Here is a 17,566-nt window from a genome sequence, read left to right on the forward strand (position 1 = left end):
TGAGTTCACTCACAGCTCTTGATTAGTGAAATAAGATTCGTCACTTACGCATTTGTGCTACACATCAAATTTAACAACCACATTGTACTGCAAATCACTTGTTAGTCCTCAAAGAGTGGGAAGGTCTTAAGGGTAAAGAAGTACAGCTACTTAAGGGCTCTTAAATTGTACTAACAGGTGCTGTTGCCAATTTCCTCATTTTTCTTTTGTTCCACACTTCCCCACATGTTGGGTTGCAGTACAGAAAGCGTCATGTCCTTTATACATAATTGCTTTCTGTGGTGTGGGCCCAGCAGGATCCCTTGGCTATAAATCTGGCTTAAGTGGTGGAAAGACAAATGCACCTCTTACTGAAGTAGATGATGCTAATTACCTTTGCTTCTGTGACCACTGAATTGACAGGTTGGAACTGGAAACATCTGTTGCCTCCAAACTTTTAAGAGAATTTCACATGGTTATACAGCTTAGCGATAGCTGTAACCCATGCTAATTAAATGTTTTGAGCGGTGTTGTGCACCTAGCACTTAACACATTGTGTTGGGAAAGGAAGTAAAAAAAAAAAAAAGCCTGTTCTTCAAGACTTTAAAGTCCTAAATGATACAAGTAAGTGCTCAGTTGTACTTATACATGTTCAGGGTATACTTATGACCCACAGGAACCAGATAAAGGGTTTCCTGGCCAGCTGATGAATGGTCAGACAGAAATAAGTGTAATGGAATCCTTAGGTGTAAGCTGAGGGAAGGTGCGATCTCTAACCAGGGTTCTTGGGGACACAATACTGTTAGTTTAGTAAAATGAAATGATTGTGTGAGGGAGCACAGTAGCAGTATCTAAAGTTGTGCCTGTCCTGAAAGCTCTTAAAGTTGTCCCATAACAGCATAGCTTGAGGTTCTGGCAGCCTAACTGGTATGACTGAGCTGAATGGTCTACAGAGCAGGTAGGCAGGCAAGGCAAAGGTTGGTTCTAGGGATGTCCTGGCCTAGCAGAGGGATAGAACCTCTTATCTTTTTAATAATCTTTTGACTAGCTGCCAGATAACAAATGCTCTAATACGTTCATAAACAACTTAGAATTAAGTGAATTTCCCCATCAGTTTAACCACGTATATGCATAGTTGTCTACCTGAAATTCATTCCTTTGTGGTTTTAGATCAATTTGATACAGAGTTTTAGCTTTTCTGTATGAAATGTCCACCTTTTGGTTCTTGTTCTTCTAGGCCAACACTGTCCAATAGAATTTTCTCCAATGGAAATGTTCTCATGTGCACTAATATGGTAATTAAATTTGAATAGCTGTGTGTGGCTAGTGGCTACTGTATTGAACAGCACAACTGTAGATTCACAATGCAGCAGCAGATTTCCTCTCCCAGGTCTGATCTTTGGAGATCTTGTTAGGCAGCACTATCCAATAGAAATAAGAATCACTTGACATCATTTAAAATTTTCTAGTAGCCACATTTATAAAAGGTTAAAAGGAACAAATGAAATTTAAGAATACACTTAATACAACATTGTAAAGCAACTACACTCCAATAAAAATTAAAATATATATATTTTTTATTTAACCCACTAGATCTTAAATGTTACAGTTTCAGCTTATACTCAATATAAGATTATTGAGCTATTTTACATTTTTTTTTGTACTAAGTTTTCAAAATTCAGTGTATATTTTACAGCACATTGTGATTCGAACTAAGCGTTATTTCAAGTGCTCAGTAGCTGCATGTGGTTAGGGGCTACCCTTTAGGACAGCACAGATTTAGAATATTAGAAAAGTTATTCCCTGCCATTTCTCTCCTAGTTCTGCTGCCTCTTTCAGCTCTTTCTTCACTTTTGGGTATTCAAATTTTGTTGCATTCCTCCTAACCTTTACCCCTCCTGTTGTGTTTGCAGGTTAGTTTTGTTTTGTTTTTGAGAGCTTGCCTCAGTTACCTTTCTTACGGGCAACACTGGAGGTTAACTAGGTGACAGTTTTATATTGTAAAATTACTAATCCTGCACTAGAAGCAGCCACAGAACTAGAATCTCTCCCCTCCACCCTGTACCCCATCCACAGTGGCAAGTGGGCAAATCATTGTGTGTCTGTAACGTAGTGTCTTTATTTTTGAAATCCTCTGTCTTTAATTTCTGAACTTCCCTAACAATGAATTCTGAAGATCAACCCATCTTAAGATCTCCCATGTATCCCAAGTAAATTTATTCCAGTGAGGGGGCTTGCATTATCAGCAGTAGGTTGGTTTCTTTTCCAGGGGCTCTGGTCTGCTGCTTTTGTTCATTAACTCAACACCTTTTGTGCCATTGGTCACACTGCACACTGGAGATGCTCAAGTTCTTGTTGATGCCCTTGCCCTGGAGATGGTAAGGAAGGTGGTCCAGTACTGTTGTCTTAGACACTCTGCAGGCAATAGAGAGGCAGGTGTCTCATTTAAAGAACATAGATTAAATATATAGATTCCACCAGGGCAGGATGAGGGCAAAGGTGGCTGCCCAGTAGGTGTTCTTTGAAAATTTTGGTATAGTCACATTTTCTACTTTATTTGCTGTATTTGTGCTTGTTATTTGAAGTTTATTCCTTTGATTCCTTTGCCTTGGCAGACGAGTAGGGAGAATGTGTGGTGGGTGCAGAATTATTTTTGATCTGTGTGCAAGATTAGTGTAGATCATGGGAAGAGGCCACATGAGCCTCACTGCTCTTTTAGTGGCCAAGTGGACTTCAGATTGAACTGGATTACAAGGTGTGAGCTGTTGGTAAAATGGATGGAAATCACATCCTTAGGGAAGTGAGTTGTGGTTCATCCAAGTTACTGTGTGTCTCAGGGCTAGTTATTTCGTTTCTCTGTCTTCGGTTGTAATAATGGGATTAATTAACAAAATGGGGTGAAATTAGATAATCTCATTATATTCAGTTTTAAATTTCTGTGATTCTGTGAACCCAGCTATTTCATTTCTTTCTGGAAATCTGTAGTTAATTTGAACCTTAAAAGAGAGGCCAATGGAACTAAAAGTTTTGGTCTGGCTACTGCTCGTGATAGCAGTTCCACACTTAAGCTTGAGAATTTCATTAGGAGAGAAAAGAGGGAAGGGTCTTCATTTCCCTTTTGGGAGGCTGTTCCTTTCCTGCCATTTAGGTCCTCTGGAGCAGGTAGACCGAGGCATTCCTCCTGGGTGTCTTGTCAGCCAACAAGTAGATGATGATACCATACAGTAAAAGGATCCGTTTATGAGCACTGAAGAGAGGAGCAGCTAACACATGCAGGGCACTTATACTGGGTCAGGCAGGGGGCACTTTCCATGGTTAGCCCCATTTAATTCTCAAAATAACCCTCTAAAGTTGGCATTATTATTATCCCCACTTTACAGATGGAGAAATCGAGGCAAAGAGAAGCAAAATAACTTGCCCAAAGTCTCATTGATAAGGGGTGAACAGAGATTATTCAGTCATCATCTGTCTGCATGACTCCAGAAGCAGAGCCCCTCCTTTCCTCAGTTGTTTCCTTCCTCTCCCTGACTTTTGGGGGGGAGATATGGGAGGCCAGTGGCAGCACTCTTCTGTCATGGATCCCGAGCTGGCTGGGGAAGGGGCTCCAGCCTTGTGCCGATGCTCCGAATGCTTATTTTGAAGTAAGAAGGTGGCTTTGTTTAAGCACATTCAAAGTCATGAGGGGAAAAATGTCCACTCAGATACAGTTCTATCTTGGTGGAAGGCCATGTGTTCCTTCTTGGTTTGCTTCCTTTCCCATATCTGATTCTCCCCTCAAGCTAGTTTCCCTTTGGAGAGTTGGACACAGGTTGGATTTGTCCATTTTTGGATAAGTCTTTTTGGGATGTTGGAGTTGGATCAGTGGCTTCCAAACTTTTTTGACCATTGTAGAATACAGCGGGATGGGAAACCCTGTGACCATTTACTATACCGTTATTTTCCCACTTTTCACTTTTTGTGTGAACATGCACATTTTAAGCTTTCTAATATTGCCAAATGCTGCATGGCAGCCAGACTTCGTAGTATTATATGGATCTAAATCAAATTATTGCTTAAGATTTTCGCTTATAAACACAATTTTAGTAGCTCTTAGATGTATGAATAAAGAATGTGTAATTTTGTAGTAAGGATTTGCATATTTGATTCAGTTCGTGACCTAAGAGGACTGTCCTTGAGGCTGCTGATTTAAATTTGGGGAATTCCTGAGTTATAGAGGGAGAGGCAGGGGTAGAAATACTTCGTCTACCTTCATCATGTCCCTTGAGGCAGAGAGGGAAAAGAAGAGTGGTGGTGATGGGCGTAGTTTGTCTTTTTCAATCTTATGAGAAAAGAGTACTCCGTTGGGTGGTGTTCTCCCCATTGGGAGCTTATGGAGAATTTCCTGATGGGTTTTCAAGATTTGATTCAGCATCTCAGCTGCTCCAGTGTGCCAAGGTAGGCAACAGGAGTGAGAGCGTGGCTTTGGTTTGTGAATGAGTGATCCTGCCGTACAGATGGGTGCTCTGTTCCTCCTCACAGCCTGGAAATGGGGTTGAAGTCTGGTGCCTTGCCTTGTTAGGCTTTTGGGAATGGAGGAAGGCAGTGAAACTCCTGAGCGTGAAGGACTGAAGAGTTTCAGCTCAGTTGGCACTGAATTGGATCCAGCTAGATCCAGGAGGAAAGATCTGTTCTTGGATTTATGAAGAGCCAAGATAGAATCTCCCGAGGCAGGAGAGGGGAAGCCAAAGAAAATGAAGGGTGAGTTACTGCCTATTGGCAGAGAGTGAGATTCCCTATCAACAGTAGTGTGCTAGTAAACTGGCTAGCTGGGCGAAGGGAAGCCCTGATTTTTAGCATTCGCCCAATTTCTGTGGTTTAAAACTTAACAAGGCCACCTGCTTACGAAATTCCTTTACAATTCTCTCTTGCAAACTGTACAAGCCTGCTCCGGCACTCTGCTGCAAGCCTCCCTCGGGTGTTTTGAATTCCCATTATGTGCTTAGGTCTGTGCTGTGTGACATAGGAGATACTGAAGCAGCGTCTTTTCTAAAGAAGCTTGTTATTTCATTGACAGGAGCTGGAAACATTGACAGGGTACAATTGTGGTGTGGCTTGAGTATAGCAGTCCAGAATGAGAAGTTGTTGAGTGCTGGAAAGATCATGAAAAGGGGAGCATATGAGAGCTAGGCTTGAAGGATAATAATAGCTAACACTTACTGGTAATAATAGTATCAGACTCTGTACTAAGCATCTTGCATACATTATTTATGTCAATCCTTAGAAATAGATAATATCCCCTACTTTACCCCTGAGTAAAAATTTTGCCCAAATTACAGAGATAGGACATCATTCTGGTGGGTGTGTAATAGTATCTCATTGTGGCTAGAAAGGAGTAAAGCCAGTACTTGGAGCCTGGTTACTTCACTGCAGAACTCATACTCTTGCCCACTATATCAGATTGCTATTAAATATAAGAAGGGAGGTTCTTTCAGTAGAGAAGGGTGTTAACTACAGTCCAAAGTCTTAAGACTAGGTGGGAGTCAGAATAAGAGTTCTGGTCCTCATTTTACTTAACGATGTATGTCTCCTTAGCCAAATCACTTCTTCCCTCTGTGCCTTGAATTGAGGAACTTGGATAAGATGATCACTCAGTTCCTTTTAATTTCTGACATTTTGTGAATTTTAAGTTATAAAAATGAGAGTGCGTATAGCTTCTTTAAGGAATACTGGAGAAAGTGCCCTGCCAGGGTACGAGGCTTGGGAAGCACTGAGGTTGGCTGGCGATGGGGGTAAGCAGAGGAAAGCCGTCTACAAGGGCTAGTGAAGGGAATGAGACTCCAAGTGGTAGAAAGCAAAAGCAGGAAAGGTTGGTGCTGAATACTCAGTTGTTTCCATTTGCAGTTTCCCAAATGGAAAGGTGTGGATTGTGGGTGCAAACAGAGATAACAAGCTAGTCTTTTGTATTGAATGTTCCTGGAAAGCTCACTTCTTGATGGCTTCTGCAGCAGGCCAGGGCTAGATCTGGGTTATTTCTGAGAATCCTTGGATTATCACTCCTTTCTTTTAGCATTAATTCAGCAGTTATTTATAAAGCACCTGCTATGTATGAGTCACTGGAATGGAAATAAGACAGATCTGGTCCATCCCCTATTGAATTTATATAATCTGGTAGGGGAAATAGATAATAAGCAAGTAAGTTACATCTTGATAGGTTTATGAGAAGCTGGGTTTTGTTGGTTTGGAGTCAGGGAAGATCTCTGACTTCATCATAGAAAGGAGATCAGAAGGGACTGAGAGTGGAAATGGGGAGACCAGAAGGAGACTATTACAGACATCCAGGCAAGATACACTGATTCAGAAGAGAGCGCACAAAGACCTGGCGAGTATTAGCCAGATCTCTCTTACAAAAATAAATGAAAAAAATTTCTGAGACTCCTTTTATTGAGTCACTTAAATGTAATATTTAATAAACTTTTGTAAAGCTCCAGTCCTATAAAGGATGCTGAAAATCCCATGAGATTAATGACACTAGATGAAAGGTAAATGAGGCTGGTGTAAAGTATGTAGCTGTTAAAGGGATAGGGGACAGAAGAGTGACATGAACTAGTTTTACTTACAGAAGATTTCCAAACAGGTAGGTTTGGAGGTAAATTTTAAAGGAGATAAATAGGATTTAGGAGATATTAATAATCCCATGCATTAGATGATTTAAAGGGAATATGACTCCAAGGATAGAAAACTGCACATTATAAAGATTTGCTTATAAGAGTCACTAATTCCGATGAGAAAGTAAAAGTCAGATTTGTGAAAAAACAAAACTGTAGTTATCCAGGAAGCTCTGACCTCTCAGAATGAAATCTAGCCCCATGTGCTCCTGAGGCATATGTGGGCCCACAGCATTCTGGTTGGGGTTTTAGTCTGGGCAGAGAAGAAACTGAAAAAAGATAGAATAGGACCAGCTGTGGAGAAAGTGGTAGAAATGGTAACAGACTAGAAAAGAATAGTCTATCAGACATAGAGGCCTAGCACAGGAGGAAGCTCCTGACCCTCTGCATATATTTGGCCCCTACCAAAAGCATCTCTTTCTGGGATATTTCAGAAGTTATGGAGTGAGGGGAAGGGTAGCAGCTCCAGTTGTTGCCTGTAATCTTACGACCACAGTTAATTACTGCTAATGCTCTCATAGGTCACAACTTTTTTTTTTCTTTTTGGCCGTGCTGCGCAGTATGTGGGATCAGGGATCAAACCCGTGCCCCCTGCAGTGGAAGCTCGGAGTCTTAACCACTGGACCACCAGGGAAGGCCCACAACAAAGTCTTTATCAGGGATAAACCTGTAGTCCTCCACTTAAATTTTTCCCCAACATTTTATTATGAAAACTTTCAACATACAGAAAAGTTGAAAAAATGATACAGTGAATTCCCGTATATCCACCATTTAGATTCTACAGTTTATATTTTCCTATATTTGTTTTACCACATCTATCCATTCAGCAAACCATTTTAATTTTTGGTGCATTTCAAAGAAGTTGCGAGCATCAGCACACTTCACCCATAAACATTTCAGTATGCCTTATCCTGAGCTGAATGTTTGTTTATGGGTTTGGGGAAGGGGTTGATAAAATTTACATGCAGTAGGATGTATATACCTTAAGTGTACCATTGGATGAAAATGACAAATTCACCTGTGACTCACATTCCTACCTAGGTAAAGGACTTTCACATTCTCCCTAGAGTTCTCTTCTGCCTCTTCGCAGTTAATACCTCCCCCTCCCCTGGGGAACAGGGGAAGAACAACCACTATTCTGAATTTTTTCACCATAGAGTAGTTTTGCCTGTCATAAAACTTTATAAAGTGTAACTATGCATTTTATGCTTCAGGTTCATCCATGTTGCAGATATTAATAGTTTGTTTCTTCTTTTGCTGAGTAGTTTTCTATTACATATACAAACATATTATGGTTTGTTTATCCATTCTCATATTGATGGACAACTGGGCTGTTTCAGATTTTTGGCTATTATGAATAAAGCTGCCATGAACATTCATGTACAAATCTTTTTGTGAACATAATGTTTTTATTTATTTTGGATACAAATCTAGAGTGTAATTGCTCTCGGGCTAGGTATACGTTCGGTTTTCTAATAAGCTGCCAGACCGTCAAAATGGTACACTTAGTGCCTTCACTAACAACGTATGAGAATTCCACATCCTTGCCAACATTTGATGGTGTCAGTTTTTTACTTTTAGCCATTGTGATGGGTATGTAGTAGTATCTCATTGTGGTTTTAATTTGTATTTCCTTGATAACTAGTGCTATTGATCACTTCCTTTATTTCCAATTCATATGTTTTCCTTTATGAAGTATCAGATCAGTTTTTTGCCCATTTTTTAATTGACTATCATTTAGCATTGAATTCTAGGAGTCCTGCATTTAAATTTTAAAGCTTAGTTGTAGAAGAGTACAACTTGTGCATTACTGCTGGACATTAGTTCAAACGGAAAAGGCATGAAGGTTTGAGTTGAGCAGAAGCGCATTTACCATTTATTCAGTAAATGGTTATGAGTACCAACTAAGCACTAGTATTAGGGATACAGAAATAATACCTAGCCCTAGTTCCAAGGAGCCAAGATTATGAGGGTAGACAGACAAAAGTAAAAATTCTGATGTAGTGGTTTCACCATTAAGTCACTAAATATTTACTGAGTACCTACTATAGGATAGGTACTGTTGTAGGTATTGTACATGTAGAGGTAGGCGAACCAGACATAGTTCCTACTCTAATACAGCTTATTTGTTTTCTGGAGTGTATGTGGGGGAAGACAGTGCAGAGCCCCTGAGATGGGGAATGAGATTGATGTTGAGTGTATGTGGATCAGAAATGAAACCTGGCTGGAACGTACTTGCATGACTAGATGATTAGTTAGGTGAGGGTCAGGTCTTGCAGGGCTTTGTAGACCATGGTAAGAACTTTGGATTTTATTTTGAGTGTTTTGGGAAGCCATTCCAGAGTTTTAAGCAGAGAAGCGGCATGAGCTGGTTTCTGTTTGGCTAATAAACGCTGTGAGTGTGTGTGTGTGTGTGTGTGTGTCCGTGCACATGCACGTGCATGTGCACACACACACCACATACAGAAAAACTGGTGAAGAAACACTGCAGTCATCCAGAGGAGAGATAAATCCAACCTGGGGAAGGTGGGCAAGACTTCATATAAGAATAATGTCACAGCATAACCATGGATGACAAGGCATTTGCTAGGCAGAAAAGTCAGAGGTATCAGCGTGTGTTGTGTGTGTGTGTTTGAGAAACGAGAAATAGCTTTGGATGACTAGTTGGGTGGATGGTGGAACAACAGGAGGTAGAACAGTCTAAGAAGGGCTTTGAAGGTTGAATTACAGATGCAGGGTCATCGTATTAGACAATTACTTAGTTCTCTATAGATGGGCCTTCTGGAGTTGTGCCACAAGGTGGCCATGCTAGGGAGTTAGGCTTTGAACCTAAGGGCCATGAGCAGCTATACAGGGCTTCTAGTTAGAGTAGAGATTTTCTGGAAGCTGGCGTCAAGGATGACTAGGTAAGGCATTGGTAAGGATGAAAAACCAGGGAGGAGGCAAGAAACAATGGGGCCTGAAGTTAGGTAGAAGTTGTTGACGTGAAGGTATAGAGGCTTTGGGGTTAGAATGAATTGTCATGAGGACATGAGGTGTGGATTAGGGCAAAAAGCTAATGAGTCCCTTTAAAAAATACAAAACAAACAGTATAAAATATTGAAACAATACAGAAGTGTATAAGAGTGTGTAAAATTCTCACCTTTATTCCATTCCTCTGAGGTGTACCTAAAAGTTGCATTTATTTGGTGCGTCTTCCATTTTTTGTGTGTATTTATTTTGTATATGTATTTAAATCTATTGTATATACACATACAATTGAAGTTTAAAATGGGGTTATACTCTTCTTACCATTTTTTTGCAACTTTATTTTTTCATATGATACCAATATACTTCTGCCTTAATTGTTTATTTACCCGCTACTGGGCATGCCATTGACTAAGTACCGTAATTTACTTAGTCACCACCTAATTGATAGACCTTTAAGTGGTCTCAGGTTTTTTACTGTTCTGAGTAATGGTGAAATGATCATTCTTCTTTATTTGTCTCTGTACTTTGCAAACACTGCCTGAGAGAATGTGTGAGGTGAGAAGCATGGAGTCAGATTATGACGGGGGAAGTTGTGGTTCTGTTCCCTCAGGAGTATGTATTGTGCTCTGGATCTGTCCTTGGGGAACCTCCAAAGCAGTGATCAGGCTGGTCAGAAGTCTAAAAGCCACATTCTAGTGGCAATATTCAAAAGAACTGGGGCTATTTCTCCAGATTTTAGCTTGCAGTTCACTGCTTCCAGGTATCAGATGGTTCTCAGAGGGAGACGGAATAAGGCTTTCTTGTCGAATTTTAGATGGGAAGAAATAGGAATAATGTGTAGAAGTGAGAATTCAACAGACTTGGGTTAGTTTGGGTAGGACTTTATGGAGCAGGACTTTCTGATGATTGGATTATAAGAGTGGTGGGTTTTCCATCATTAGATGCATTCAAGTAGAGACTGAGGTGCTATGGAGGGGACAGTATGTGAAGCAAGTTGAACTCTAAGAATCATTCCAATTTTGGTTGATAACAGCATTCAAGACAGAGACCATGAGGCACTAAGATGGGAATAGCACTAACTGGGCTGGGTTGGGAGAGGGATTGACTCAGGGTCAGTTTAGGGGAGGCTGAGGCTGGAGGCGTCCTGGGGTATAGTGCTGGGAAACCTGGAATACTGAGTGAAGCCGGGTGAGAGATCTGACCTCGTCTGCACTCTTGGTACAGATGGTCTGCAGGCGTATCGGTCGGGGGGACATAGGGTTAGTGAGGAGTCTGAGGATAACTGTTATGGTGACTTAGGAGGTGGGGTTTATATGGGAGTCATGGTGATCCATGCAAGAAGATAGTGTTTCTAGCAAAGGGAATGGATGAATTGGAGAAGCTTGGTGCTGTTTGATTGCCAGTCAGTTTGGAGATGGCTAAGCTGGGAGCAGAGGCTGGAGATGGCCTTTTGGATTTCATGCAGCAAATATTTATTAGGTGCTTGAGACAGAGCAGTGAATAGAACAGACAGATACCCCTTCCCTCATGGAGTTTACATTCTAGTGGGGAAGACAAATTACATAAATATATATATAGTATATTAGACAGTGATAAATGCTAAAGAGAAAAAACAGGAAATGGGTATGTGATGTATCAGTGGTAGTAGGGTTGAAATTTTAGAGTGTCCAGAAAAGGAGAACCTTTTCCTTCAAACTGGAGAAGATGATTTTGAATAGAGACCTAGAGAGAATGTGAGGGAACAGCAAGCCGTGTGGGTTATATGAGGGAAGAAAATTCTAGGCATTGAGGTAGAAACAAGCATACTTGAGGAATGACAAGCAGACCTGTGTTGCCAGAATGGAGTGAGCAAGAAGGTGTTAGGAGATCAAGTTAGAGAGATCTAGATCTTTCAAAACCTTGTAGGCCAATGCAGAGTTTGGATTTTTTCCTAAGCAATGGGAAATCATTATTGGGTTTGGGTAGAGGTATGACATGACCTATGTTTTAACAGGATCACCGTGGTTGCTGTATTGAGAGTAGCCTGTTGGTGTGAGGATGAGGGAGTAGAGGTGAGGATGGCATAGGATAAGGGAGACCTGTTAAAAGAAGGTAATGCAATAAGCCTGGTGAGAGATGATGATGGCTTGGGACTAGGTAGTGCAAATAGTGAGGAGTTGGACCTGAACAGCTGATTATAGGCTAGGAGAATCAGTGTGGGGATCATAACTGCCTCAAGATGTAGGGCCCCAGGGTTAGTGGGAAATCATTGGAGGAAGAGACTTTGGGGAGCAGAATCTGGACCATGGTTGTTATTTGGGGCAATATTGGGCTTGGAACTTGGATTAGGGTCTGGTCTGGGGCCAGTAAAGGCATCAGAGTGAGATTCATTGGTCTGTGAGAAGATCAGGGTTAGAGTCTGGGTCTGGGGAGCATTATTAGGATTGGGACCAATTTTGGGCTGAGGACTAGTTTGGGGTCAAAGTTGTTGATGGAGGCCAGTACACTTTTTCTGCATCTTCCCGTCATATTCTTGGACCAGGGTTGGTTGTAACCACCATCTCCCATCCCATTGAGCTTACCCAGGGGGATTGGAGGAGTATGGAAGCTATAGGGCCTTCTCTTCCTTGGGTGTCATGGGGGTAGACACAGGCTCAGCCCTGCCTGGTTGAAGCCAGCTGACTTTACAAGTTGGGACCTACAGTCAGGGAAGGGTGAGGAAGGTGCTTGATTCAGGTCTTTTTCCCCCCAGATGGCCCACTGCGTGACCTTGGTTCAGCTGTCCATTTCATGTGACCACCTCATTGACAAGGATATCAGCTCCAAGTCTGACCCACTCTGCGTCCTTTTACAGGATGTGGGAGGGGGCAAATGGGCTGAGGTGAGAAGGACTATGGGGGATAAAGTTGTGGAGGGAGGCTAGGACTGTTTTGGGTTGGAAGGTGCATGACTGTGATGCTTATTGGCTTCTGCCCACAGCTTGGCCGGACTGAGCGAGTACGGAACTGCTCGAGCCCTGAGTTCTCCAAGACTCTGCAGCTTGAGTACCACTTTGAAACAGTCCAAAAGCTCCGATTTGGCATCTATGACATAGACAACACGACACCTGAGCTGGGGGATGATGACTTCCTAGGAGGGGCTGAGTGTTCCCTAGGACAGGTATGCAGAGCCAGGGATTAGAATCCTTCAGACACAGGTTAAGTAAGAGCGCTGTCAGATAAACCAGACTGCTTGGAACTTGGAGGTTGGGGTCAAACAGAACCTAGCCTTGTCTGAGACCTTGGTACCCCACCCACCCCTGCTCTGCCCCAGGTTGTGTCCAGTCGGATACTAACTCTACCCTTGATGCTGAAGCCTGGAAAACCTGCTGGGCGAGGGACCATCACGGTAAGGAGGAACTCTGCTGGGGTTTGTGGGTGGTTGTGTACTTATATCCATGAGGAATTCATGAGATGATACAGTCTCCTGCTTCTTCCTCTACCTAGGTCTCAGCTCAGGAGCTGAAGGATAGTCGTGTAGTGACCATGGAGGTGGAGGCCAGAAACCTAGATAAGAAGGTGTGTGTGGAAGGAGGCCCTGGAGGTTCAAAAATTAAGCGGACAGGGATGGTGTGTTGGAGGGGGAAGGGTGGGAAGGTCTTTCATAGTGGTTGTCAGGTGCCTGAGTCTTAACTGTGGTCTCTGTGATATTGACAGGACTTCCTGGGAAAATCGGATCCGTTCTTGGAGTTTTTCCATCAGGGTGATGGGAAATGGCACCTGGCATACAGATCTGAGGTGTGAGACCCCTGGGATTGGGTATGATGGGGTAGGAGAGAATCTCCTGGGGCTTGTGATTACCAGGGTTTGGAGCACAGGGCTAAAGAGTCTGCATATGGGTAGGAAGAATGGCAGCTCCCCACATGCCAACGCAGAGCTCACTAGAGGCCTTGCCCTCCACCTTCAGGTCATCAAGAACAACCTGAACCCTACTTGGAAGCGCTTCTCTGTTCCCCTTCAACATTTCTGTGGGGGAGACCCCAGCACACCCATCCAGGTGAGGAGCTTGCCTCCTGAGTGGACTGAGCAGGGGCAGAGAGCCTGGGGAGGGATTTATTCTCACCTGCCACCTGCCTCCTGGTCTTTATATACATACACACACCTTCCCTCCTAGGTGCGATGCTCAGATTATGACAGTGATGGTTCACATGACCTCATTGGTACCTTCCACACCAGCTTGGCCCAGCTGCAAGCAGTCCCAGTGAGTGCTGGCTCAGGGGTATTGAGGTGGGCCTAGGGGCTGCAGCTCCAGGAAGAGAGGGAGGGCAGGGCAGCTCCAATCCTGGCTAATGCTCTAGAAGTTTCCTACTCTAATTTTTCTTTCCTTACCAGGCTGAGTTTGAATGCATCCACCTCGAGAAACAGCAGAAAAAGAAAAGCTACAAGAACTCTGGAACCATCTGTGTCAAGATTTGTCAGGTGAGACAATAGGCCATGTGACCCAGTCTCTAACTTCTAAGCTCCATGACCCCAACCCCTTCACTCCAGCTATGACCCTGGTTTCGTCTACAGGTAGAAACAGAATATTCATTCTTGGACTATGTGATGGGAGGCTGTCAAATCAACTTCACTGTAAGTTGCTTCATCAGGGGCAAGAGAACAGATCCGGGGCTCAAGGTGGCCTTCAGCTCCCCTCCTCCCCTCCTCCCAGGTGGGCGTGGACTTCACGGGCTCCAATGGAGACCCTTCCTCACCTGATTCCCTGCACTACCTGAGCCCAACAGGGGTCAACGAGTACCTGACAACACTGTGGAGTGTGGGCAGCGTGGTTCAGGACTATGATTCGTAAGTAACTTTGTCTCTTGCCCGTCCCCACTCCCTGCAGATGCTTTAGCCTCTGGGCTCATGGTCCTCTCACTGCTTCTTCCCCCATTCACTGTCTTCCCACAGGGACAAGCTGTTCCCAGCATTTGGATTTGGGGCCCAGGTACCCCCTGACTGGCAGGTGAGTGTTTTCTTCCCCTCCCCTACTCCTGTTTTTAGTTTCAGAGTCCTGATTTTGGGGGATGTGGTAAACTTGCTGCTTGGCACCCAGCTTTATGAGGAGTTGCAGGGATGTATCCTTACAGGCATGTATATAACAAATGCTCAGGACTAAATACCTCCTGTATGTTGCTTGGTACATACCATAATGCCCTTTTTCTTAGCACAAAAGTGGTCATGGGGAAAGAACCTCATTTTTTTTTCTTGCCCTCAGGTCTCCCATGAATTTGCCTTGAACTTCAACCCTAATAACCCCTACTGTGCAGGTAAGTCCCCGATCCTCCAGCGTAAGGTATATCTGTCCATATCTAGAGAGGCAAGGGAGAATGGGGGTGGGGAGATAGACACCTGACTCCATTGGCCAGAGGAGTGGATTTTAGAGCTAGGCCTCTGGAGTCAAATCTTCATCCTGCTACTTGCTAATCATATGACTTGGGGCCAGTTGCTTAGCTTCTGTGTGCTTTGGCTTCATAATAAGACTAAATATTCTAGGATATTGAATATTTAAGAAGATGCATGTAACGTTTGAAGCAGTAAGCCTGGCACATACTAAATGTTCTCTAAACTATGATAGCTGTTATATTATCATTATTATCTTTGCCTAGAAGCTCACAGGGCATCAGTGGAAGCCTTGGTGCCTCCCTGCAGCTCTATTCAGGGTACTTTTTGCCCCACACTCTTTTGTCTAGAGAGGGCCAAACCCAGTGTTTCCCTAGCACCCACACAAGAGCAACAAGCTGAAGTGGAAAACTTGACCTGACCTGATCTGACCTGGGTTTTTATTTTTGACATTGGTTCAGACTTAGAGAAAAGTTGCAAGAATAGTTACAGGGATTCAGGTCACTGGGGATCAGGGGTCAGGGCCTGGGTCACAGGGGCTGTTGTTTTACCTTCATCCAGATTCCTCAGACATGGACATTTTACCACATTTGCTGTGTCATTCTCTCTCTCACTCAGATTTTCTCTCTTCCTCCTCTTTCTCTCTCTCTCTCTCTATTTTTTTTCCAGAAATGTTTGAGAACTGTGGTGAATAATCCCTGCCCCAAGTTTGCCTCCATGGCCCCATCAACTTTGCACTCATCATCATCCTCATGGCCCTTTATCCCTGAATACTTCAGTGTTCCCTAAAATCAAAGACATTCTCTTACATAACCACAGTGCAATTCTCAAAATCAGGAAATTAACATCAATACAATACTATTACCCAATCTATAAAATTTATTCAAAATTGTCCTCTCTTTTATAGCAAAAGAAAATCTTGGATCACACATTTCATTCAGTTGTCTTCCAGAGTTCTTCATGTCTTTCATGATATTGACATTTTTTAAGATGAAAGGCCAGATCATTTGTAGAATGTCCTTCAGTTTGGGTTTACCTGATATTTCCTCATAATTAGATTCAAATTATGCATTTTTGGCAGAATACCACAGAAGCCATGCTGTGTGTTCAAGAGGCACATGATGTTGATTTATCCTCTTACCAGTCATATTAACTTTGATCACTTGGTTAAGGTAGAGTCTACCAGGTTTCTCTACTATACAAGTACTGTTTTTTTCTTTATATGTAATTTAAAAAAATTCTTTTTAAGAAGTATAGTCGATTTACAATGTTGTGTTAGTTTCCGGTGTACAGCAAAGTGATTCAGTTTATATATATGTATAAATAGTTTATATACACACACACACACATATACCTTTCTCATATTTTCCATTATGGTTTATTACAGGATATTGAATATAGTTCCCTGTGTTACACAGTAGGACCTTGTTGTTTATCTATTTTATGTATAGTAATTTGTATCTGCTAATCCCAAACTCCTAATTAATCCCTCCCCTATTCCCTTTCCCCTTTGTTAACCATAAATTTGTTTTCTATGTCTGTGAGTCTGTTTCTGTTTTGTACATAAGTTCATTTGTATCATATTTTAAAATATTTCACTTTTTATTTATTTATTTGGTTGCGCTGGGTCTTAGTTGCGGCAGGTGGGCTCCTTAGTTGCAGCTCGCGGGCTCCTTAATTGTGGCCACCAGGCTCCTTAGTTGTGGCATGCGAACTCTTAGTTGCGGCATGCATGTGGGATCTAGTTCCCTGACCAGGGATCAAACCCAGGCCCCCTGCATTGGGAGCTCAGAGTCTTAACCACTGTGCCACCAGGGAAATCCCTGTATCATATTTTAGATTCCACATATGAGTGGTATCATATGGTATTTGTCTTTCTCTTTCTGACTGACTTAGTGTGATAATCTCTAGGTCCATCCATGTTGCTGCAAATGGCAATATTTCACTCCTTTTTATGGCTGAGTAGTATTCCACTGTATGTGCATGTATGTGTGTGTGTATCACGTCTTTTTTTAAATTCTAATTTTTAATCATTTTTAATTTTTTAATTTATTTTTTGGCCGTGCTGCGTGGCATGCGGGATCTTAGTTCCCCGACCAGGGATCAAACCCATGCCCCCTGCAGTGGAAGCACAGAGTCCTAACCACTGGACCACCAGGGAATTCCGTGCATTTCTCTAATAATTAGCAATGTTGAGCATCTTTTCATGTGCCTATTGGCCATCTATATGTCTTCTTTTTTTTTTTTTTTTTTTAAATAAATGTATCTATTTTTATTTTTGGCTGCATTGGGTCTTCATTGCTGCATGTGGGCTTTCTCTAGTTGTGGCAAGCAGGGGCTACTCTTCGTTGCGGTGCGCGGGCTTCTCATTGCGGTGGCTTCTCTTGTTGTGGAGCACGGGCTCTAGGCGTGCAGGCTTCAGTAGTTGTGGCTCATGGGCTCTAGAGCACAGGCTCAGTAGTTGTGGCATATGGGCTTAGTTGCTTCACGGCATGTGGGATCTTCCCGGACCAGGGCTCGAACCAGTATCCCCTGCATTGGTAGGCGGATTCTTAACCACTGTGCCGCCAGGGAAGTCCCTGTATGTCTTCTTTAAAGAAGTGTCTGTTTAGGTCTTTTGCCCATTTTTCGATT

At 42.7% G+C, this 17,566-nt stretch overlaps 1 protein-coding gene across 9 annotated transcripts in view; it reads left to right on the forward strand.

Annotated features, from left to right (window-relative positions):
• The window catches only part of LOC132348905 (RNA-binding protein 12), a 37,657-nt gene that overhangs the window by 16,623 nt on the left and 3,468 nt on the right, over positions 1 to 17,566 (forward strand). For 8 of the 9 annotated variants that reach the window (XM_059896879.1, XM_059896874.1, XM_059896876.1 and 5 more), the window contains 12 exons: positions 12,325 to 12,453; positions 12,552 to 12,731; positions 12,885 to 12,959; positions 13,058 to 13,129; positions 13,268 to 13,348; positions 13,518 to 13,607; positions 13,725 to 13,811; positions 13,943 to 14,029; positions 14,123 to 14,182; positions 14,262 to 14,395; positions 14,501 to 14,555; positions 14,808 to 14,859. In XM_059896879.1, the coding sequence (XP_059752862.1) occupies positions 12,325 to 12,453; positions 12,552 to 12,731; positions 12,885 to 12,959; positions 13,058 to 13,129; positions 13,268 to 13,348; positions 13,518 to 13,607; positions 13,725 to 13,811; positions 13,943 to 14,029; positions 14,123 to 14,182; positions 14,262 to 14,395; positions 14,501 to 14,555; positions 14,808 to 14,859 (1,102 nt within the window). Of the gene's footprint in view, positions 1 to 12,324; positions 12,454 to 12,551; positions 12,732 to 12,884; positions 12,960 to 13,057; positions 13,130 to 13,267; positions 13,349 to 13,517; positions 13,608 to 13,724; positions 13,812 to 13,942; positions 14,030 to 14,122; positions 14,183 to 14,261; positions 14,396 to 14,500; positions 14,556 to 14,807; positions 14,860 to 17,566 lie in introns of those variants that run through there. The other variant, XM_059896871.1, reaches the window with a different exon arrangement.

Source organism: Balaenoptera ricei, chromosome 15, assembly GCF_028023285.1.
Source record: "Balaenoptera ricei isolate mBalRic1 chromosome 15, mBalRic1.hap2, whole genome shotgun sequence".
In the NCBI taxonomy this organism is placed as follows: Eukaryota; Metazoa; Chordata; class Mammalia; order Artiodactyla; family Balaenopteridae; genus Balaenoptera; species Balaenoptera ricei.